Below are 24,510 nucleotides of genomic sequence, written 5' to 3'. Positions count from 1 at the left end.
GTGGAGGAGGCAGCAGACACCTGGAGCTGAGGTCCCAGGCACATCCTGTTTTCAAAGACTTCAGAGGCAGCTTTAACTCCAAAATATATACACTGATTTTGCTTTTGGTCTGTCAAGACAGGGTTTCTCTGTGTAGTTCTGACTGTCCTGGAACTCGCTCCATAGACCAGGCTGGCCTCAAACCTCACACAGATCTGCCTCTATGTGAATTCACAGAACACTGTGCTGGTACCAAAGGCATGCACCACTGCCTGGCTTTACTAATTAATTACATTAATTTTTTTAAAGCTAAGAACATCCCCAAGGGGCTGCAGTGGTTAAGCACACTGGCTGCTTTTGCAGAGGAACTGGGTTCACTTCCCAGCATCCACAGGGTGGCCCACAAACATTTTAAATTCCAATTCTGGGGGATTCAACACCCTCTTTCTGACCTACACAGGCACAAGGCACCCATGTGATACACAGATATACATGAAGGCAAAAATACCCATACACATTAAATAAATTGTATAAATAAACAGAAAAGTGTCCCCCAAATACCACTTACAGAGACCTTAACCAGAGTAGACAGATACTTATGTCCCAACCTTGAACTCAGCACATAGCTGGCCAACATACCCTTGGGCTCTGCCTCCCAGCTTTCAGCCAGTGGCAGTGACAACACTCAGTAGCTGCTAGGGATGTGCCTCACTCTGGAGTGCTTGCCCAGCAGGCACAAAACTCTGGCCTCAGCCCCCAGCGCTGGATAAATCCATTGTGGTGGAACACACCTGTAATGCCATCACTTGGGGGAGGCAGGAGGACCAGAAGTCATCCTTGGCTACACAGTAAAACTCACGAAAACTCTGTCTATCCTAAACACGTCCAGAGTCTAAACATTATCCCTAAATCAGTACAACTATTTAGTCTGTTTTTTGAGATAGGGCCTTATGTAGAGCAAGCTGGCCTTGAACTCATGGTGATCCTCTTGCCTTGGGTTCCTGAGTGCTGGGATCACAGATGTGCTGGAGCCTTTGTCTTGTAATATCTAGGTAATGCACAGCCTGGGTCAGCTGTGTGCAGTTGGTGTGTATACGCTGTGGCATCACCTGGAGGTGGTGTGCACACAGATGATCCCAGCACTGGAGGGGCTGGGGACCCCTGAAGTTCAAGGCCAGCCTGGGCTACAGAGAGACCCTGTCTCCCACCCCCAACAACTCCTGTAACATTTTATATGACAGCCCTGACTGTCCAAGCAGAGGAAAGGGGTGGCTTCCAACTAAACCCCCCTTTGAAGACTAGGGAACGACAACAAAGTGAAGCCAGTGCAGACTGAGTGTGCTCATCAGCTGGCCTTGGGGGCCCAATGCCATTAAGAGTCCTTACAAGAGAGCAGAGGCACACGTCAGGCCTGCTGGCTTTGAAGAGGGAGCACAGGCATCTTTAGAAGTCAGTCTTGCCCAGCGGCTCTTGGTCCCACAGACCCTCTGGACATCTCAGCTTCCTGCTAGGGGATGGCAGTGCAGCCTGAGTCACAAGCATGACAAGCAGGAGCAGCCATGGTCATCAGCAGACAGTGTATTTCCCTTCTGCCTTGGTATCCTAGCATCACACCAGCACTGGGAGGCCATGCTGCTCTGAGGTGGCCTCCTGTAATAGCAGGGCCAGTGTCCTCTGGGGCCACCCCACAGCTCAACACTATTTCTCAACAGAGGGCTCTAGGAGTCTATGAGGAAAAGGCACTTGGAGGAGGTCACCTGAAAGCCCTTAGGCCCAGGACCCTAAGGCTAGACTGTCAGGTCCTCAGGAAAAGCAGGTGTCCAGAAAGACGCATGGCCTGAAAAACAGACCACATCCAGGACACAGCTGAGTGTTTAAAATTTATTGACGTGACTTCCCATAAGGATTACGGGCCAGAAGCACTCAACTGTGTCATGGCCTAATAGGCACGTGGCCTGGGAGACTCCCACTGCTCATCCAAGCTGCCCCTGGGTACTCAAGTTACAGGAACCGAATGCCAGCTCCAAACTGGACACCATCACAAATCCTAGAGAGAGAGAGAGAGAGGTTAAACACAGGCTCCTTACATCGCCGAGAGGCCCTGCTAGCCCCCACAGTCCTGCCTAGCCTACAAGAATCAGCCTTTGAAGAGAGGAGAAAAGACAGAGAGACAGAGCTTATGGTCCTGTTGCTCCACCCCACCTGCCTGGTGTGAGGACAGGAAGGAGCAGAAGAGAAGGTCCACATGTTGGGGCTGGCCCAGAACTCAGGATGGTCCTGGGGCTCACAATAACCCAGCAAGCCAGCCTCCGAGAGCCCAGCCATCAGCCAGACCTGTTCCTGATCTAGGAAGGAAGACACATGGGTCAGCACAGCTCGAGGGTGTCCTGTGGGGACTTTCTCTGGCCAGGACAGGATGCAGACACCAAACACCCAGTTCTGTGTACTAGAGAACAGGTTCCTGAGGGCTGAGCCACACCGGAATGTCACAGCAGTCACACTTACTCCCTTGCTGAGGAGCCTCCTAACTGGAGGAAAGTTGCGCCCCTGGAAGTTGAGAATCGAAGCCCAAGCTGCACTGTGTACCTGTGCCCTCAGCTGTGGGCCTAGCTGCTACTAGAACCATAAACAAATCAAAAGGTGTTTATGCTGTGACACACACACCACAGGGCAATGCCCATGATGGGTACTCAAGGTGGCACCCAGAGCCGCAAGGTCAGGGATCACCAGTCCTCTGCAGACCCTGTTGGCCTCCTCAGTCTCTACCTCTAGGCTGCCTTCCTGCCCCATGGTGGCAGTGCTCACTCTCTCATACCAGCCCCAGCAGGGATCATCAAGAAAGCCCACTGCTACCCACTGTTAACCTTTCCCAAAGCTCTCCATTCTGGGTGGTGTGCTAGGTGTGGGGAGCAGCACTCACAGGCCCTGAACAGGAGCCGCTGACAGACGCTGAGAGGAGGACATCAGTGTATCTGGAGGGAAGGCTGACATATTGACAGCCATTCCATCGAGTCTTCTGCAACCCCACATACTCTGTCCACCATACTATACCCTCTCCAAGAGAGAGCACACCTGTGGGGACCCTTCGTGTCTTCTTCCCTAGATCAGCAACAGGTCTGGCTGATGCTCTCCCCACCCTGTGTCCCCTCAGAAAGTCCAGCAAGGTCCCATCTTGAGCCTCTTGCCCTCCCCAGCTGCAATGGTGGGGTCCTTCCGGCAGTATCACTGGGTCTCCAGAGACCTAGCCTGAGGAGTTGTGGTATGACAGAACACTCAGGTCCCAGAGAAGACAGCACCGTAAATCACTCAGTATGGAAGTCAGCACACTTCCAATGGTCTCTCTTTTGTAAAGGCCACAATTGCCAATTACAGAGCACCTGGCTTAACCCTGGGGGCAGGGCTACAAATGTCCACCTGCCAACTGCCTAATTTTAGAAACAAGGTAAAACTGAGATCATTTCCCTCAGATGTTATCCAATTGCACTCTTACTAACAAAGATGCAAGCCAAGACACACTGGGAAGGGTATTCCTATGTTCAAGACTGACCCCACAAACACCTGCTCCCTGCCCCCCCATCACCCCCCCCCCAATGGCCAAGAGCTGCAGAACCCGGGCCAGGGCCTTCCCCGACTTCAGCACAGGCAGACAGCTTCTTTCTAAAAGCTATATTCTCAATCTCTGAAACATGCTTCTCAGGTTTAACTAAGAGAAAGGCTGACAGGTCCTGAGCTGTAGAGAACACAAGTTAAAGGGCCAATTAGCAAGCTGTTCAAAAGCAAAGCAACTGCTTGGTGCACAATGCCACCCTGTGGCTCCTGTCAGTATTACAGTAGCATGGGCCACACTAGCTCAAGTGCTTAGAGCTGGAGGAGGCCCCACCACACTCCCAGAACAAGTGACCCAGGCCCAGCACAGACTGAGAAGCAGCTTCTGGGTTCTCACAATGCTTCCTGGGGACATGGGCCACCCAGGCAGTTAGTCACAGCTCCGCTCCAGCTCCACCTGCACACAGAAGGCTGCACAGAGCTAATACCCAGGCTAAAGGCTGAGGCAGGGGCTGAGAAGCTACCCACTGCGCACCAAGGACCTAGGAACATCAGCCTGTCTGCCACACTGCACTCTCTGAAATCATCGACTGTGACACATCACATTGCAGGCAGTAGCATGGTGTGGACAGAGGACACCACTAAGAGACAAGAAGAGCAGGCCAGTACACCAGCAGTCCAGACCACAGAACAGCAGAGCGGAAGGGCTGTTCATACATGAAACATTTACCCTGGATGCTTTGAGCACTGCCTTTGTCACCTTTTATTCTAGGAAACCAGACCCAGAGTGGCTAAGTAACCCATTCCAGGCCCTACAACAAGGAAAGGTGGTATCTAGCCATGTGATCTAGCTTGGGTAAAGTCACATGAGTGGGGCTGTGAGGGGCTATGAGCCTGTGTAACACACCCAAGTGCTTGTACTGCCTCTCTGAGTCTGCCTGTCTAAAAGGTGGGCCTGTGCAAGCCAGGCACAGTGCCCTAGCAGCAGCTTCCCTCCAGCGTGTCTTGACTTTTGATGCCCAGAGCCTTGTCACTTAAGCTCCTGTCTAGAATAATCCCTGTGTCTCCAGACACTTGCATAGTGCCTACAAGGTAACGTAAGAGATGGGCTATCTCCTACAATCCTGAATGGCTCTTGGCCAAATTCACTGGTATAACACGGCCACTGCTGTGTCCATGGGTGGAGCCCTTCAGCCCAGAGTGAGGCTGTGGCCTGCCCAGGCCCATGGTGGCACAGGATGCTCTCTTCACCGCATCACACTATCAACAAGCAGGCCAATCCTCCCCACTGGTTAACTCCTCAGACTGGCATGGGCTGCACCGTCCTGGAGCAGCAGTGTCCAGGGAAGGGGTGGCCATCTCCCTTTACCCTTCCAGCTAAAAGCAGCAGAGGGCGCCCATATTTTCATTCTCAAATCTCTCTTCAAGTCCCGAACCTAAAACCCACTGAAGTGACCAGCCAAGGGCAAACTGCAACAGAAGCTCCAGAGCTGACAATGCCCCACACACCTGTCGCCCCGCTGCACGCCCATAGGAATGCAGTAGTTCAGCTCCAACCGAGCGATGTTGCCAAGCCGGAGGACGATGCCTGCACCATAGGACCAGCGGATACATTCAGCCAGCTTCCGGATGTGGGCTCTGGGCCCCTCACCTGAAACAGCAAAGCTAGTGAGCAGAGATGTGTGGCTCCCTCCTGGGCAGAGCCCTTTACAGCTGGGTCTAGCTGGGTGTCTGCATCCCACTCTCCCAGACCCAGCCGAGTGTCTCAGCTCTCTGGATCTGGGTATCCTGTCCCCTCTGCCTACAAAGGTCTTCTAACAGAGCAGTGTAGCCCCATGACACACCCCAGAGAGGGCCCAAGGCTCCCAAACTGCTCAGCTGGACATGTGCCCTTTGAACATGCTTTGGGACAGGGTCCTGCTGAGCTCTGGGCCCTAATGACACCCGTAAGCATGTGAACCTTGTCTGTAGAAGAAGCAGCAGCCTCCCCATTACAGGACGGCATCGTCAGGGATGGAAACACTCATGGCCGGGGCAGACTCACCATAGTTGAGGTTGCACAGGTTGCCCGCATTGAGGAAAAAGTGTGTTCTGAAAAGCTCTCCAAAGCCACCCTGGCCAGGCCGGAAGGGCAGCGGAGTGTAGAGGTGCAGGCCCCCGGCCCAGTATGCCTCCCCGCCCAGGTAGTCTCCTAAGGAAGGAAGACAGACTCTGCTGACTCAATCAGTGCTGTGGCTCCTGCATTGAGTTCTGGTCCACAAGCCTAGCCACCCCCCTTTTCAGGGTCCTTCCACACTGACACGGCTGAGGAGCCAGGGTACCGCAAAAGAACAAGGCTGCCTGCCATATGTCCTGCCTGCAGTGTCAGGAGTGAAAGATCAACCTGCCCTCCTCCTGGAGGGGCCACACTGAGCCTCCCTGTCTTTCACCATCACTGCTCTCTCTATCTGGTGTGTTGGGACAGTGTCCAAGCACAGTCTGTTGTGGCAGCCAGAGCTCATGCCTTTGCCCCAAAACTCCTGGTTTCAACAATGAGGACCAGACCTGGAGAAACGCTCCTTTTTGGAGTCAGTCACTGTCTCAAGTTACCCAGGAGAGGAAAACTGCTGGAGTGACTTCTTTATCCTAGCGCCGCAGCCCACTCTAACTTCTACTACAGCCAGGGAAGCATCTGGCCTCTGTGGGCCCCGGAGCCGAAGCCTTGGTAAGTTCTCCCCATTTGTGTGCCTCAGCCTTGCCACTGTCCTCCCCTTCTCTTGCCACTTTCCAGGCTTCTGAGCTGTCTGTGTTCCTTACTTCTGAGGCTCTTGCTGCTGTGGCAGCAAAGCTTCAGTTCTTGTGTTGGTGGCCAGCAGGGAGGGGTGTCTGGGAGTCCAGTGTATGGAGCTACGGGTAGTGCTAGGTCTGTGAGACTAGCTAACCAGCCCTCTCTAACATGGCCATGAGACTAACAGTGTATTCCAAATGCATGTTGTTGTCATGTGTCTATTTTGAAAATGTGTATGAGGGCTGGAAAAATAGCTCACCTGTTAAAGGCTAAGCTCACAAGCAAAAATAAAAGATGTGTATGACAGCCAGGCCATGGTGGCGTACACCTTTAATCCCAGCAGTCAGGGTTCGAGACTAGCCTGGTCTAGTGAGTTCCAGGGCAGCCAGAGCATAGTGATACTTTGTCTCAAAACACCTAGGGGGAAGTATGTCTTTGTCAGCCTGTATGTCTCAGTACCACATGAGTGCAGTACCTGAAAAGAGCAGAAGAGGACAGCAGACTCCCAGAACTGGAGTTACACATGGTTGTGAGCCCCAAGGGTGGGTGCTAGAAACCCAGGTCCTCTGGAAGAACAGACCTCCTAACTGCTGAGCTATCTCTCCAGACCCATATGTGTCATTTTTGCATCTAAAACAAAACAGGGCCTAATTCAATTTACCTCTACAATGCCTGAAAGTACCTGAGAAGTAAATCTGCGGTGCTTCATTTCTTTATTGTTTGTTTGTTTGGACTCACTGACTGCTAAAGTTATACTTGGCATACCTGATGTGAAACAAACATGCACGTGTGTAAAAGCATACATTTTCAGGATAGCGTCTGAACTTGGAATTATAGCAGTAGTGGATACAGCTACTGTCTGTTTAAAGCAAACAAAGAAATCTCACGAAGATCACACTAGACAGTCACAGATCTACATTGCTTCTACCTGGTTAAGTAAGACACATCATCCCGCAAACCTGCAGTCTCTGGGAGCAAGGCATGGGGGATGAGGCCACTGAGTCTTCAGAGAGGGCTGTGTCCTAGGGCTCAGGGCTCCTTGGATTGCTGGGTTTTGAGCAAAGGTTGCCTGTGAGGAACAGGAGCTGGCATGGCTGCTGGAAATACTATCCTTATACTCAACAAATGGGACATCACAGCCACAGGAAGTCCTGATGCTTGCACCGCAAGCCACTACTCCCACTGCCTTGGCCCCCTTGCAAATAGCAGCCCACAGAGAAGGAAAGCATTGCGTGTCTCCAAGTCTAAGCTCACTGACCTTCACTCTGGGGTCCGATGCTGTGCATGCTAAATCCTCGGACGCTCGTGGGGCCTCCCAGGTAAAACCTGTAGCAAAGTGACAGGTGTCATGTCATTAGGTGAAAATCCACAAGGCCCACAGCAAGTGAGACAGAAGCAGGGTCACAGCTGGCTCTGTATAACACTGTCTCCACACAGCAGAACATTAGGAGAGGGTGGGAAAGACACGAGTGAGCATGGATCATTTATCAAAATCTACCTGAAACCCAAAAGCAGCTCATTCTGAAAATATGAGCAATAAGACCCAAAAAAGACAGTTGGGGAGGGTGAATGAGAAGGACCGACCCTTTTTAAGGGTGGGCAGCTGTCTAAGAGACCCGCATGGATTCCCACCCAACCCGACATCCTACAGCCTCCACAGCTACAACGGGTGGAGAAGGCAGGGTCCATATCAAACATCGGTATAGCATAGCAAAAGAGGGGCCAGATACCAGAAGGAACAGACCACATAGTGTTGCTCTGGTTTTCTCTTTTTTTCTTTTCTTGGTTTTTCAAGACAGGGTTTCTCTGTGTAGCCTTGGCTGTCCTGGACTCACCAGGCTGGCCTCGGACTCACAGCGATCCGCCTACCTCTGCCTCCCGAGTGCTGGGATTAAAGGCGTGCGCCACCACCGCCCGGCCCTTTGCTCTGGTTTTCTACAGTGACTCTTACTGCACTCTAACTGCTGAGGGTGGAACCAGGGCCTCTCCAAGCTTAGTCAAGTTCTTTATTGCCTACCTTGCCTGCAATGCCTTTTAGCTGGGGGAGGGTGCTCTAATTTTTTAGGGGTATCTATATCTATCTATCTATATAGATATGTTTTAGAAAAGATCTTACTGGCTGGCCTCAAACGCAGATGTACCTGCCTCCCCCAAGTGCTGAGATAAAAAGCACGCAACATTACACCTAGCTAGGTTTAATCTGCGGTGCTCAACCATGTGCAAAGCTGTTCCGTGCCCTGGGAAGAACAGTCCAAGAGACTGGACAGTGCATGGGGAGCAGGGCACTAGTGTGTCTGCCCCATAGATGTCTCTCTGATGTGTCCATATGAACTGGGGAGCTCAGAGTCCACAAGTCCTGGAACTTGCTCTGTAAACCAGCCTCACAGAGATCTGCCTGCCTCTGCCTCCTGAGTGCTGGGATTAAAGGCGCGCACCATCATGCCTGGCTGAGAAAAGGTTTAATACAAAAAGTGAGCAGAGGCCAAAAGCAGTAGCCCACACCTGTAATCCCAGCACTTGGGAGGCAGAGGCAGGCAGATCTCTGTGAGTTCAAGGCCAGCCTGGTCTACAAAGAGAGTCCAGGACAGCCAAGGCTACACACAGAATCTCTGTCTCTAACACACACACACACACACACACACACACACACACACACACACACACACACACACACACACACAAAGCAGATATGAAGTATTAATACTGAATACTTTAAGGTCTGTCTCCATATAAAAATCAAGAACAATTTGAATATTGCTGTAGTCTGTAAAAAACAAAACAAAACAAAACAACAAGAAAACCAAAGTCCCAGAGAAAGGTGGAGGAGCCTCTGCCACACTGACCTGTCAGCAATGCTGGATGGCTTGTCACCAATGGGCACCAACATTCCACCCCAGAGAGATGTGGAAAAAACCTGTGCGAAGGCAAACAATGTTTCTTTCCATTCTGTGAGTACCAGCAGGAAGCTGGCTCTACTCTGAATGCCCTTAGCATGCAGAATAGAGCAACAGTGGGGCCAGGGGAGGGTAGGGGTTACTGTGAAGGTGAAGAACTCAGAGGCCACTTTAAATTCCAACAGAGTCACACAGAAGAGCAGCAGGGGCTGAGCTTGTCTTCCAGCCAGGACCCTGGATATGAGACCCTGCATCTGCTTGGACCTCCAAATGTGAGGGACTGAAGCACTCAGGTGAAGGTTCCATATAGGCTGAAGGTCTATATGGGCACTCCTGCAGTCCCCCAGTCCAGAGACGTGTCTAGCTCCCCCACAGGGGCAGCACCACCCAGTTAGGGGGCTCAGTGACACCTCTTCAGAGGATGTCGACCCCCAGTCCTACTGAACACCACTGCCAAGCTGGAGGCCCTCAGATGTCAGACTGGCTGAGCCCCTGCTCATCCTGGGTCCTTTGCCTGCCAGTCCTTGTGAACCCAACTGCTCAGATGGTCTTTTTCTAGATGCTTCAGTGGGAAGGGCTATAGAGTGAAAGAGTATGCAGAGCCACAAGCACACAGGACAGTCCCCACATAGCAATGATGGGACAGAATCTCCCAACGTCATCGTCTGCTGGCACACTCACATGCCCATCTGTCTGTATGGCATTCTAGAAGCCATACTACACTTCACTACAGTCTACTTTGTGGTAGACTTTGGAAGGCCATGGGAAGGGCTCCAGTCTAAGGAAGGCTGGCCAGGCTACTCAGCAGGCTATCATTCCTGGGACATTTTCAACCTAACTGGGAAATGACTCTGTCAGGAAGCAGTGAAAATGATAGCGCTCCCGGAACCTCTCTAGCGTACAAACCTACAGGAAAGCTGCAGGTAAGGTGTGCATCCAGGGGAGCTGCTGGGGGATGGGAGGGAAGGGAGTTCAGGGGACTCAGAGGATGGCTCTACACCACAGGCCCGAGCAGCAGGGCCCGAGCAGCAGAGCCCGAGCAGTGCCTGGAGGAGAGGAAAGGATGGTGGAGCTCTGTGGTAGCTAAGAGTGAGGGCCCGGTGCAGCCCGGTGGGCCACACATGCTGACTGGAGGGTTTTAAGCCCTGTGGGTTAAAGCATCCCAGGACTGGGCTAGCACCAGTGCTCCAGGCTCAAGGTCCCATAGGCACAGTGTAGGCCGCAAACTCACCGAATCCAACGCAAGCGGCTTATTCAGCTGAAGCTCAAAGTCTTCCTTGATGAAGCTCACATCCCCTCCAGTGTAGCCTGCCAGCTCCTGAGGAAAGAAGGCACAGATCGGAGGGACACAGGGGCTACTAAGGCCTACCTATGCAATGACACCAAGCTTGGCTGTTTGTGCCTTTCAGGGGGCCCTGGCCTGCTCGGCATCTAGAAAAAGTGAGCCATTTTCATGACAGGACCATTTTACATAGACACCTCACCACCAGTTGCTCCCCTGAAAATAAACTCTGGGCATCCTAGGGTCCTATCTGTACCCTGAGTACCAAGAGCAGCAGGGTGAGACTGGGTGGACCACCCCAACTACACTGTGTCACCCAATCCTGCAAGGCAGCTGACCACACTACCTTTAAGGCACAACACTACTCCCGATGGGCACTGGCTCCAGCACTGCCCTCAATTGGCCTGTGCATGACAGTTCTGCCTACAGCTGTTCCTTCAATTCTGTACCTGGCTATTATGTGACGCCACCAGCTGCCACATCGATCACTGTGACCTTGGGCGAAGACATAAGTGTTGGAGGTTGGTCTGGTGTATTTTGATGCTAATTACTGCTTGCTGTCTTTGTGCCCCAAGTATTGTTACATAACCTTGCCTAAAAACTTATTCCTATTTGACTAATAAAAAACCGACACACCTGGGAAGGCAAATGGGATAGGTATGGCTAAGGTTCATGGGCTTTTGAAGACAGAGAGAACCTTGAGGGGAGGAGAGAGGGGACAGAGGAAGGAGGAGGAAACTTGCAATGGGACAGGAATAGAGCCATGTGGACCCAGAGGAGAAATTCTGAAGTTCCTCATAGAAAGAGATGGAGAAGAACATTAGCTAATATTTTGGGATTATGGATGGGAGGCAGCCCAAATAGAAACTATTAGAAGGAAATGGAATGGGATGGAGACTGGGAGGATAGCTAATAGTTATAGCTAATAGAGGACAGCTTACGATGTAATATCCATCTTGCCCTGGGTAAAGGCTTATTCTAAAATACATCAGGTGTCTGTTTTCACTGGTTGCTAGTGGGTTAGAAAATACCTCTGTAATAAGTAGCCTAATAATAAATATTTATAAGGCTAACTTCTAAATTAACCACAACACACAAGATAAACTTGGAAGGAACAAGGGCAGACTTGAGGCCAGGAACCCTAAGAGTAGAGTCAAGGGGTGGGAGAGATGGCTCAGAGGTTAAGAGCATTGTCTGTTCTTCCTAAGGTCCTGAGTTCAATTCCCAGCAACCACATGGTGGCTCACAACCATCTATAATGAGATATCTGGTGCCCTCTTCTGGCCTGCACGCAGAATACTGTATTTAAACAAACAAACAAACAAACTTTTAAAAAAGGAAAGAAACAAAGAGTGGAGCCAACAGACCTGGCAGGCAATTCTATAGTGGTTTTTCCTATCTGTGGTGCTGGGACAGACCCCAGGCCTCCCCTAGGCAGGCTCATCAGACAAGTGCTCTACTGAGTCCCACAGCCAGCCTTGGATAACTTTGCCAACCACAAGCAGAACTTCCTGTTAAGCCTGTGCACATGTCACTGGCTCCTCAACCTACCTGGTTGACTTTAAGCAGGGCCCCTCTTCTTGGCAAGATAGATGAGTTCCGAGAGTCAATGACCATGGCGTGCTGAAAGACATGAGTGCGGGCATTTTCACTTGAAGCAGCTCCAAGGACAACAAAACCTGCTGTGCACTAAGGACTGGGCTGTGCAGAGCGTGCCCACAGTGCTTCACCTTTCCTGCCCTCCCAGACGGCTCAAAGTTCTGAGATGGTGTGCCTAGAGTCACCAGGGAGTGTCCCATGGACTGACCAACTTCGTTCCCTCAGCGAGTCCAGCACCCACCCTGAGTCACTCACTGCATTTCTTTTGTTTCCACTGATGCTACTTACAAAAAATATTAAGAGGCAGTGGACATGGAGCTGGAGGCCACTGTCCTAGTCACCCAGTCTCAGGGGCACCTCAGCCAGCTCCACATCAGCCGAGACTATCAGTACATGTCTCCACCCAGACAGCCAAGTCCTACCGAGAGAGACGACTTCAATGAGTGGCCACTTTCCTTCCGCACAGCAAACGATGCCGTCCTTGAGAGGCAGCCCAGCTCCCGCCACACTCCCTCCCACTTGAGGGTGTGACTGGTCTTCCATATGGGAAACTGTGAAGGCAGAGAAGAAGCCTTGTTCTGCACCGCTCACACTGGAACAAGCTGCTGCAAACCATCCTGTGGCCTGAGGCATCGCTGAGCTACACACTTTGATCATTTCTCAGCACCAGGGACAGATCAGGCCCTTGCTGGCAAGCGACCTCCCCCAGCCACAAGCCCAGCCCCAGGATAAACTGATTTAAATGAGAGAAAAGAGGAGAGGAGAACAGATGGAGGAAGATAGGGAGGGCTGTAACTGAGCTAGAGCAGTGCTGCTCTGAGCTGCAGAAGGAACAGGGCCATACCCAAACGCTGGGAGTGACTCTGTCAACAGCAGGTGTCACTCTCATCACAGTAACACACACACACACACACACACACACACACACACACACACACACACACACACACACACACACACACACACACACGGCAGGCCCAGGGGCCTGTTGCTTGGACGGCATCGAACAAGGAGACCAAGCCAGAGGAAACAGACAAAGCCAGGTCCAGGGAAGCCGCTCCCTGCCTCTCAGCAGGTCTGCCCCACAGCCTGCCCCAGGCTGTAGCTCAGAATGGCCCCATTCTCTCTCAATGTTGTGTCAGGGAACCTTGGGAATAGCTGTGGCTTGCTTCATTTGCAAGGACACCAGGTGCCAAGCTCCCCAGAGAGCATCCTAGCAAGCTCTGCAGCCCACAGGCCTGGGGGGAAACACAAGGCCACTGAGGATGAGGAGGCACCAACTAAAGGCCAGTCCATGGCCTTGATGTACAAGAGTGTGGCCCAAAAGTGCCTATCTCAGCACACAAGGGCACTCTGCAGGCCTAAGGAGCCCATAGAAAGTCAGGAAGCAGAAGCCAGGCTTAGTGGTCACGCCCTACAAGGGCCTCAAAACTCCCACTTTCCCCAGATACCTGCAGGAAATGATGCTTCCTTCCTTGAACACAGGGTAGCTCTTAGCAAGCAAGCCATTTACTCAGGGAGACACACTACTGTCTCCACAGTAACTGTCAGGATTCACAAGGCCAGATGGTGTCCCCACAGTGCCCAGTTACATTCAGAAGTCCGGAGACACAGCAAGCTCTGTCAAGGCTTGTCTTTCAACACAGCTGCCTCAGAGGCTGTAAGGCTCATGTCCCTCCCCAGCCCACTAGCGTCTTCCCCACACCATTCTACACTCCAGCTCCTCTTGCATCCACTGTTCCAGGTGAATGTAAGGTGCTCTGACTCTTTCAGGGTGTGCTCTTTAGGAAGCTTTGGAAAGGCCAGGAGGTGGTGGTGCGTGCCTGTAATCCCAGTATTTGGAGGCAGAGGCAGGTGGATCTCTGAGTTCAAGGCCAGCCTGGTGTACAGAATGAGATCCAGAAAGGCCAGAGCTACACAGAGAAACCCTGTCTTGAAGAACCAACAAAAAAGCTTAGAAAAAAATAAGAGGGGATACCATGGAGAAGGCACTGGGTACCACAGTCAACAGTCAGGAGCACCAACGGCATCTGAGTACTCTGGACACCAGCCAGCTTCGTCCCTAACTACCTGCATTAGCTAGGGAGAAAGCATCTACCCAGAAGGCTACCAAGGGGTGAAAGTGTACATTTGCCCAACCATTTCCCTCTCCAGAGTCAATGGCCTCACTGCCCCCACCCCGCACATGGCCCGGTGTACTCACACTGTACTCGGCAGACACTCCTCTGTCGGTCTCCCGAAGTGAACTCCAGGGGAATTGCCCAGTAACTTTATATAAGTTTACAGAGAAACTAGGAGGCAATGGGACAGAGCTTTAACAGTGAGTCTGTGCACAGGGCTTGCACACAGCTAAACATCAGGCCCATTAGACTACATGGGGCTCATCTCAGGACAGCGACCTCAGTGGAGGGGCTGGCTGCCAGGTGTCACTTCACACCAACCCATCTACTTTAACTCTTAGACCAGGCCATTGAGATCAAGGACATGTTTAGCTTCCTACTTTCTCTCGAAGTTTCCAGGCTGTGGCTTGAAGAAGGACAGGCCGTAGGAAGTTTCTTTGGTTCCGTAAGAAAACTGAAAAGTCACTTTTTCTGCACGTCCTAGAAGGTTGGGGAGTTTAAGGCCGAGTACCTAAGGGAGGGAAAGGAGGAAGCTGGTACTAGACCAGTGTAAACAAGGCTCAGGCACACACAGCCTTTGTTTCTTACAAGGCACCCTTGCCAAGCACACAGCATCCCACACAGGCTGGCCAGGTGAAAGACAGCCATACTGAGTACAGGAAGCTGGAAGGCAGAAGTCTCCCACCCCGCCCCCAGCCTCCCCCACCAGGGCATAAAGGTATCTACACAAAACCATAAGGTGTGCATCTGACCTAGTACCAAGGTACTCTTGCTACATATGACCTCAAGTTCATGCTGACCAGCTCTATGGAGGCTGAAGGAAAACTACCTAAGACCAGGTCATAAGCCTGCAGGTTCCACGGCAATTCCCTGTTCTCCAACAGGCACATCTCAAAAGCTTCCACTCAGAGCTCTGAACAGTGGCGGAAGTCCTACCATACTGCCTTCGTTGTTCCCAACCATGGTGTTGTAGCTGCCTGTCAGCCTCCTTAGCTCCGTCACTTCAAAGGTGACATCTAACCCATTTGGCAGTGCATCTTCACCTAAAGAAAAAAATATTAAAAAGGATCAGCATGGCTCAGTGGGTAAAGGCACTTCCACTACACTTGCCAATCTGGGTTTAATTCCCAGCATCCACTGACTCTTGCAAGTTGTTCTCTGACTGCTACATACATGCTCACACATACACATACCTGCACACATACAAACCAAAACACACCTCTACATCTAAAACCCGATTCTGCTCTGTGCTGGATCCAGCCACAGCTGAGAATGGGGCCTCCCTCAGGAAAATGTTCTGCGGCCCATCCAACCAACATCAAAGTACGGGACTCATCTGACAGTAAAGATTTTAGTAACTTAAGAAAAATGAGCAACACAGTAAAGAGTCCTCCATCCAGTAGGCATAAGCAATGTCTGAGCTAGAGGTCTCTACCTCACAACCCACCAAGGCTGGGGATGCTCTCTGCAGAGTGAGGTCAAGGCCTGCAGGGCTGTGGTCTCATAGGAGAGCGCAGCCCTGGTCTTCTGCCTGGGGAACCTGCTAGACACCCGTGCAGCCAGGAATAGAGATGTCCACATGGTCTCCACAGGCTGGGATAGGAGGCACAGGGAGAGAGTTGGCACTGGTCTGTTTATTATCCATCCATCCATCCATCCATCCATCCATGAATCAAGGTCTCTCATTGCAGTACTGGCTGGCCTGGAGCTCACCATGTAGACTGGCCTGGCCTTGGTACTGGTCTGACCTATTTATTTATTTGTTTGTTTATGCACCCACCCACCCATCCATCTATGAAGCAAGGTCTCTCAATGCAGTCCTGGTTGGCCTGTAGCTCACCATGTACCCATGTAGGCTTTGGCACTGCTGGCTGGCTAGCTTGTTTGCTTGCTTGCTTATTTAGTTATTAGACAGGGTGTTTATTTGTTTGTATGTTTATGAGACAAGGGCTTTTAATACAGTCCTGTCTGCCTGCCTGCCTGCCTGTCTGTCTGTCTATCTATCTATCTATCTATCTATCTATCTATCTATCTATGAGACAGGCTCTCTCAATGTAGTCCTGGCTGGCCTGGAACTCACCATGTAGACTGGCCTGGCCTTAAACTCACAGAGAACTCCCAGTCTCTGCTTCCTGAATGCTGGGATTGAAGGTGTGGCCCACCACACAAACTCTGTACTTTTCAACCCTTGCTACTCTGACATATGTCCCCACTATTAACACCTCACATTCACAAGGTTCATTTGTCACAACTGTCAAACCCACATGCATAATTACTATTATCTCAAGCCCATAATTCCCAGCAGGGTCAGTGACATGTGTGTAGTGTGACATGCACAATGACAGGGTTACATTGCCCTAAGCCGGCCTCTGCTGTCAGGTAATTCTATGGTGCAAGCAGGGTAAGGGCTGAGGTCATAGCCAGAGGAGAGCTGACCAGTGCAAGGTCATGTCCAACAGGGACAGAAAGAGCTGAAGCCAAGCGCCAACATATGCCACTGAAGTAACCCTGGGGAGGTGTCAGGCCGGTGTGATTAAACCTCATCATTCACTGCAGAGACAGAGACAAGTTACCTGAAAAGCTCAGAGCCTCCATTTCGTAAGTGAAATGTATCTGAACAGTCACCATGACCCCCAAGTGCTCCCACCTCCCATCTGCCTCATCTGTGGGTCCTGAGCTTTAATATTACAAACTAGATCACCGGCCCCGCCCACTCCTCTGCAGTGATGAAAGCCCAGAGGTGTAGCTTTTGAGATGGTGAATTAACTTGGGAGGCAGAGGCAGGCAGATCGCTGTGAGTTCAAGGCCAGCCTAGTCTACAAAATGGGTCCAGGACAGCCAAGGTTACACAGAGGAACCCTGTCTCTCAAACCCAAAACCGGAAAACAAAAATTAAAAAAAAAAAAAAAAAGAGAGAGAGATGGTGAACTAACTCTGAGACCTGCCTGAGAAACCTTGGGTGCTCTCTGCATCTAAACACATGGTTGCTTTTGTGACCCTGGAGGCTACAGAAGGACACACCACCCCCATGGCACCTACCATGACATGTGTCGATCAAAACATCCACTTGCCTAAAAATCCCTAGGCGAAGCAGTTTTTCTCGGGCTTCATGAGATCTGCGCATTACCTGGGGGAGGGGCAAACAACAGAGAATGAGTTCTCCTAAGACATGGGAGCACTGAGAGCCATGTGACCCCTGAGAGTGAGTATCTGAGGTACACGGAGCAGGAAATGTCTGTGGAATTCCATGAGGGACAGTGTAGTGGGCAGGAGCACATGTGGGGTTCAGCAGAGAAGAATGGGCTACAGAGCCTGGGGTCCCCTGAACACTGAGGTGAAACCACAGCATGTGAGAGCAACACTCTGGGGATGGACACAGGGAAAAGAAGCTCCAACAGAGCTCAAGGTGAACCTGATTGAGATGGAAAGCAGCCAGCACAGGGAGCACCCAGACACAGGAAGCAGCCGGCACAGGGAGCACCCAGACACAGGAAGCAGCCGGCACAGGGAGCACCCAGACACAGGAAGCACCCAGACACAGGAAGCGTCCAGACACAGGAAGCAGCCGGCACAGGGAGCACCGAGACATAGGAAACAGCCGGCACAGGGAGCACCCAGACATAGGAAGCAGCCAGCACAGGGAGCACCCAGACATAGGAAGCAGCCAGCACAGGGAGCACCCAGACACAGGAAGCAGCTGGCACAGGGAGCACCCAGACACAGGAAGCAGCTGGCACAGGGAGTACCCAGACACAGGAAGCAGTTGGCATAAGGAGTACTCAGACATGGGAAAGGCCAAGGATGAACAGGAAGAAAAGATAACAATCAGGAAATACACTGGTGATAAAGTGACACAAAGAGTTCCTGTGAACTCTGCTGCGAACCCAAAGGAAAACAGGTGCTTCACCATCAGTATGTGGGCACGTGCCTGTAATCCCAGTACTCAGAGGCTAAGGCTGGAGGAGCTAAAGATGGAGGCCAGCCTGGGCTACACAATGAGATGCTATCTAGACAGACAAACAAACAAACAAACAAACCAACCAAAAGAAAAACTAAACAAAACAGGAGAGCGATGAGTGGCAAAAACAATAAAAATAAAGTATTTGGGGGCCGTTGAGATGGCTTAGTGAGTTATGGTATTTGCGACCAAGACTGAGTTCGATCCCAGGGACATATATACAAACTGGAATAATGAAACAGCACTCTGTTCTAATGGACAGCAAGACCTGTGAAAGTGTGGCTCTTAGCTCTGGGGAGTGGACCTTTCCGATCTCTCTATAGGGGTGTGGAATGGTGGATCTCCTTGGAGACCAGTATGCTAACCCGGGAAATGACAGACCTTTGACCTAGTAACCCTACTTGTATCATGCACACTGACACAACAGTAAGATGCTGACTGCACAGCCATCCACAAGAATCAAACACTTAGTTCATGTCCATCAACAGAGACATAGCAGTCATACAAAGTGTTTGCAGTGAGGCCTCTTAGGCATGGAGTAAAAAACAGGACAGCCCTCACAGCGACAAAAGAGAATGTCAGCTCCCAGCCACCTGGGTTCACCATAGTAGATGACACACTTGAAAGGACATGGAGGAGTCTAAGCTAGCCTGTAGGCGTGGCCAAGCGGTGGCAAGGAAGCGCACACATTCACGACAAATGCTCTCCACCTGTGACCATTTACACCTCTTTATGGAACTGTCCTGAAACATAACCTTCAGCTTTAAACCCACAAACTAGACTGTTGTTTTGCCAACACTGCCCAAGGTCAGCAAGAGGAGGCCAAGAGGAGCCAGTTGACCTGGTCACAAGGATACCACTAATGACCTCTGCTAGGCTGGTCAGTGTGGTTCAAGGGCAGGACAGGAGGAAGCCACAGGCAACATCCTACTACAGCACAGGAAAGTATGTGACCACCAGAGCAAGGGTCTGGGATATGGAGTGGGTATGCAGACAATCCCAGGGTGCTCAGCAGGCCCCAGGGACAGCTCTGATGCTGAGAGTCAGGGAAAGTGCAGGACAGGCAAGGGGGGCAGACAAAAGGACAGACTCTTCCTTCCTCAGGATGAGCAGAGGTAAGGACAGGTGGTTTGTGTGAGCTTGGGTCCCTCTGCAGTGAGGCTGGGGGCCAGGCTGTGGGTAGGCTCAGATTCTTCAGAAATTACAGGCAAAGAGAACAAACTTACCTCAATGAGGTTTCTAGCCTTAAAAACATCTTCAATTTCACAGACGATGATGTCATCCTTAGTCCGTCCAAGTCCATCAAAATGAACATGCTGAACCACTACCTAAATGTGACAAGGGAACAGAGGTCACCATCCCCAGGATAGGAAGCAGCTTGGGACTATAGCTGGAGCAGAGTCTAAGACAAAGGCCAAGGTCTTCTCAAGTGTAGGAACCTGGACTTCTCACTCCTGACTCCATTATTTTTTAACTTCGATATGTATAGGTGTCTGCTGACAGATATGTCTGTGCAGCACATGAGTGCCTGGTGCCTACAAGGCCGGAAGGCAGCATCAGAGTCCCTGGAACTGCAGTTACAGATGGTTGACCAGCCACGTGGATGCTACATATCCAAGTCCTCTGGAAGAGCAGCACTCCTAACCTCTAAGCCATCTCTCTTGCCCTGTATTCTTATTTTAAGAGTTACCCTTTAAAAAAAAAAAAAAAAAAAGAGTTACCCTTTGAAGGTCTGTACTGCTCATGTATGAACTCTGGCCTCTCTGGCCTCTCTAGCCAGACATCCCAAGACCACGTGGGTCTCACATGCTAACAAGCAGTGTGCCCCAACCTTCTGAACATAGACCACATCCAGCTTCTGATGTCGAATGAAGATCCTTCAGAGAGGTCACAAGGCAGGCCAAGAATGACCACTGACTCTTCTGGGAGAAAGGTAGGTAGGTGTGTGTGTGTGTGTGTGTGTGTGTGTGTGTGTGTGTGTGCGCGCGTGCGCGTGCGCGCGCGCGCACGCGCATGCGTATAGAGAGACTTAAGACTGTCAGATCTTCTAGATGCTAGAACCTAGAGATACAGATGGTTTTAAATCACCATATGGGCAATGGGAACCAAACCTAGGCCATCTGCAAGGGCAGCCAGTGCTCCCTTACCCACTGAGCCAGCTCTCCAACCATGAAAAACGTTCCTGTTTTACTTTCAGTAGAAACAGAACACCTGAGGAACATGGAGCACCTGTCCTGAAGTCAAGGCTCTCTACTTGCAACTGGTGACGTGCTATCTCCTTTACTTCTCTGTAGGGCTTAACAAGAGAACATTCCAGAAACAACCACAGCAAGATGTTCCGCAGAATACTCACATCTTTGTTTTCCAGAATTTCCTGTTTCGCTTCAGGTTCAACTTCCACAAACTCGGCTTCTTCCCCTAGTCCTCCAAAGTCAGGGCCACTGGATGGGAGAGGCTCCAGACTCTGCAAGGGATGGAGGAACCGGAAATAATTGAACTTCAGATGAAAACGAGCCTCCACCTTAAGGCTTCAGGTGGTGCCACAAAAAAATCCAGCATGGCTGCTCCCTTGGGTTGGGGTGGAGAGTTGGGGACAGCGTAGAAACAGAAGGAAGGCAGGTGTAAGCCAATGGGCAGATGCGAGCCTAGGGACAGTCTTATGAACCATGCTCACTAGGTAATTAGTAAGTAAAACAAAGACTTAAAAACAAACAAACAAACATGCCCCGTGCAGCCAAGCCTCCCTTTGAAAGTCCTACCGAGCCTGCCCCTTCTTCCTAGTGACAATATGAACCATCACCACCTCAAAACACCACAAAGCCAGCCATAGTGGCACAGGGCTATAATCCCAGCACCAGGAGGCTGAGGCAGAAGACATTCTACCCTAAATAAGTAATCACAAGAACAACTTCTTAATACACTTTGTGGGGAGTGGGTGAGTATGGGTGGGAAGACTGGAAAACAAAATTACACATATATGACATACACAAAATACAGGGCTTTATCTGTGAGTGCATGGAACTTATAATCTGTTCCCAAGAATGAACGTGCTAAGTCACTGGGACAAGTAACAGCAGAGCTGTCCAGGAATCCCTGAAGTGGACTCAGAGTGGCAATTCAGAGGACTGTCAACAACAGGCTGGCAGTATCTGGCAACTTCCTGCAGTCAAGTCCCCTCTACAGTGCACACAGGTGCTGACATCTGCAAACCAACAGGGCTCTAGGGCTGCCGTTCCCTCTCCTGGAGTACTTACAGGCATTCTGCCACATCCACCCTATACACAGGCTCTGTGTCAGGGTCAGGAGGCCAAGAGAATTGTGACCCCTCCCACATCTGCCCTAAACACTGCTCCTCAGAGGACCTGTGTGGAGACAAACCTAGACTCCACTCCAGTGTGAGTACCTTCCTCATGAGGCCATGGTGGCTCCCTGAACAGTCTGACGTCCAGCTGGAATATCTTCTGTCTGTGGGGGAGTGAGGCACTAAGACAGGAATGCAGGCCTTGAACTTTCTATAATTCTCCTGCCTCTGCCTCCTGAGTGCTGGAATTATAGGCATGAGCCACCGTGCCACGCTAAATATCACCTCTGAGCCATTCTCCCTCATTGTGTGTGTGTGTGTAGGGTCAGAATCAGGGTCTCACATACCCAGGGATAGCCTCAAATATATAGCCAAGAATAGTCTTGAACTACTGGCCCTCCTACTCTCAATTCCTAAGTCTCTGAGATTTCAGCCACCATGCCTGGGTCCAAAGGGACACCTCTTAAAAGTTAGAAAGTTGTGACCTCAGAAAGGTTTTCTTTCTTTCTTTCTTTCTTTCTTTTTTTTTTTTTTTTGGACTCAATTCCTATTTACCTCTAAGCTTCTGTGGTGAAGGAGAAAAGGGGGCGGGGAGGGAAAAAGACAAGCAGGTGTATGCCTATAACCCCAGCACTCAGGCAGAGGTAGGGCTGTGAGGTCTACGATAAGCTGGGGTACTTACCAAGGATGACAAAGAACACAGCACTTCATGTCACTACCCACTGGGTTTTGTTGCTAGTATTTTTTTTTTTTTTTTAACTAAGTCATTACTAACTTCTCCTAAGCATAGAAGGGGCTGTGCATGTGGATCCATTCTTAATCCAACAGTTGACAGACTCGCCTTGCTTGGGCAGAGTTTTCTGTCCATTACTCTAAAAAGAGTCTGATACAGTTGCTAAAATGTTAAAGCATGAACAAAGTTCATCAGAGACCACAGCCCCACAGTCTGGAGAGCAGGTGTCAGGACACGACACCCCACTGTGGCTCACACTTCCACCGAAGCTTGGTGTCCTCCAGGATCTGTTTGCTAATGGAGAGCCAGTCAGCACATATAGAATGTTTGATTTTGTTTTTAAGACAGGGTCTCACTATGTACCCCTGGCCGGCCTAAAACTCACTAAGTAGACAGGGCTGGGCTTGAACTCACAACAGATCCAACTGCCTCTGTCTCCTGAGCGCTGAGATTAAGGGTGTGCACTATGCCTAGCAAATGGATCTATAATCCCAGCTACTCTGAGGGATGAAGGATTCCAAACTCAAGGCCAAATCTAGGGTACAGAGTGAGCTCAAGGCTGGCCCTGAGCTTAGTGAAAGAAAAACATGGAAAAGAGAGCTACAGATACAGCTCCGAGAACGCCTGGCTGGAGGGTACCTGTGGTGCTCAGGGGGGGCCTGCAGTATTCAGGAGGGTGGTGGAAAACCTAAACTGAGTTCTAAGAGATGTGGCTGTTTTGTTAGGTAAAGTTAGGTGTGGGAATGAGCCCCGGGCACCAGCACAGTTCAAAGAGCGTGTCACAAGTGCAATGGTGTGTGAAACAGCTCCGTGAGAGTGGAGTGCCCAAGTGTGGAGGCCAGGCTGAGATGCTCGGGCTAAGTGCTGTTGGAAATAAAGAAGCAGCAGAAGAAAATGAGTTCCAGGGCAAAAGGTGCTGATGCTGCACACACTGCCAGGTGCTGGGTCCAGGATTCCTTAAGGGTTGATTTTTTAGGACATTCTGAGGCTGTGACTCTGGTCAGGCAACTCATTCTCTGGCCTTTGGGAACAATTACAAAAATGAAAGAGTTTGGCAGTAAGTACCCAACTACTTACTCAATAATACTAACATAGGCTGTTAGTTGGGACTAAGGTACTGCACTGAGGCCAAAAGACCGACCAAATAAATAAAAATACTGGAGTTGGTCATGAAGAAGTTCTGTGTCCCTAAACAGAAACTAACTTGTTCATCAGACCTTAGGAGACACGGGAAGAGAACAGGCAAAAAAAACCTCAAAAAGCCACAATCAAGGATTCGAAGGCGATAACTGAACCAAGCACAGTGACACACGCCTGTAATAACTTCTGCCCTCAGAAGCTGAGGCAGGACTGCTAATGTGAGGACAGCCTAAGCTACAAAACCAAAGGCGAAAAGAGACAGGGTCTACGGTTTGCTCTGCCCACTCATGGGAAGGAGAGCACATTCTGTCGTATAGAACAAAAAGCCGCCCAATGCCTGGTGGCAAATAAAAGCCAATTCCGGGATTCCACACGGTCTAAGGAGAAAATTGACTCCAGCAAACTGTCTTCTGACATCTACATGGGCACACATGGGCACGGGCACGGGCACGGGCACGCGCGCGCGCAACACACACACACACACACTTTTAAGCAAGAGCATTGGGTTGGAGAGAGAGGCTCAGCAGGTAAAGTACCTGCTGCTCTTGCAGAGGACCAGAGTGATTCCTGGCACCCTCAAGGAGGTTCACAACCCTCTGTAATTACAATTTCAGAGGCTCTATCGCCCCCTTCTGGCCTCCACCGCTCTAAACACAAAGTGCATACACACAATTGAACACTCACGCACATAGTAATAATAATTGGAAAGTTTGAAGCATGACTGTTAGCATGTTCGTATCTTGTCTTCCGACAGACCCTTCTTCCCCGCCGCGTTCCTGTCGAGGCCAGTGCTGTCAAGTCACCCGGGACAATTCCGCTGAGTGACCTTGGGCAAGCCACCACCGTCCTCAGGACCGCGACAGAGGCAGGCCCCAATCAGCTTCCGCACCCTCCCCGCTGCCCTTGCTCCAAGCACAGACGCTCGTGTCCCGCCCGGTCGTCCCGAGAGCCTCTCACCCGGGCGTGCACTGTCCCCATGGCTCCCTCTCCGGCTGCTGCCCCGCGGAGGTGCCCGCGCCCACCCCAGCTCAGCTACAGACACAGAGGCGTGGCTACGAGTCACTGAAGCGGTACAGCGAGCGCCGCCATGTTGTACCGCCTAGATCCCGCCCCCTGGCCCGAGGGCCTCCGCTGATTGGTCTGTATGCGATAGTGACCCGGATGTTCACAAGAATGCCGGGAAGCTTTGTG

The 24,510-nt window shown here is 51.0% G+C and overlaps 1 protein-coding gene across 1 annotated transcript; it reads right to left on the bottom strand.

Moving 5' to 3' along the window:
• Nucleotides 1–458: 458 nt before the first annotated feature.
• On the bottom strand, nucleotides 459–24,444 carry Samm50 (SAMM50 sorting and assembly machinery component). Its single transcript, XM_051160116.1, has 15 exons — nucleotides 24,277–24,444; nucleotides 20,499–20,609; nucleotides 19,372–19,473; nucleotides 17,227–17,314; nucleotides 15,124–15,230; nucleotides 14,568–14,698; nucleotides 14,271–14,358; nucleotides 12,490–12,618; nucleotides 12,020–12,091; nucleotides 10,418–10,504; nucleotides 9,136–9,206; nucleotides 7,551–7,618; nucleotides 5,570–5,716; nucleotides 5,035–5,176; nucleotides 459–2,026 (listed from the first exon to the last, which is right to left on the bottom strand). The coding sequence occupies exons 1-15, from the start codon at nucleotides 24,295–24,297 to the stop codon at nucleotides 1,981–1,983; spliced, it is 1,410 nt and encodes a 469-aa protein (XP_051016073.1). The 5' UTR covers nucleotides 24,298–24,444; the 3' UTR covers nucleotides 459–1,980.
• Nucleotides 24,445–24,510: the final 66 nt, after the last annotated feature.

Source organism: Acomys russatus, chromosome 17 (genome assembly GCF_903995435.1).
Source record: "Acomys russatus chromosome 17, mAcoRus1.1, whole genome shotgun sequence".
NCBI classification, from domain to species: domain Eukaryota; kingdom Metazoa; phylum Chordata; class Mammalia; order Rodentia; family Muridae; genus Acomys; species Acomys russatus.
This window is presented reverse-complemented; position numbering and strand designations above follow the sequence as displayed.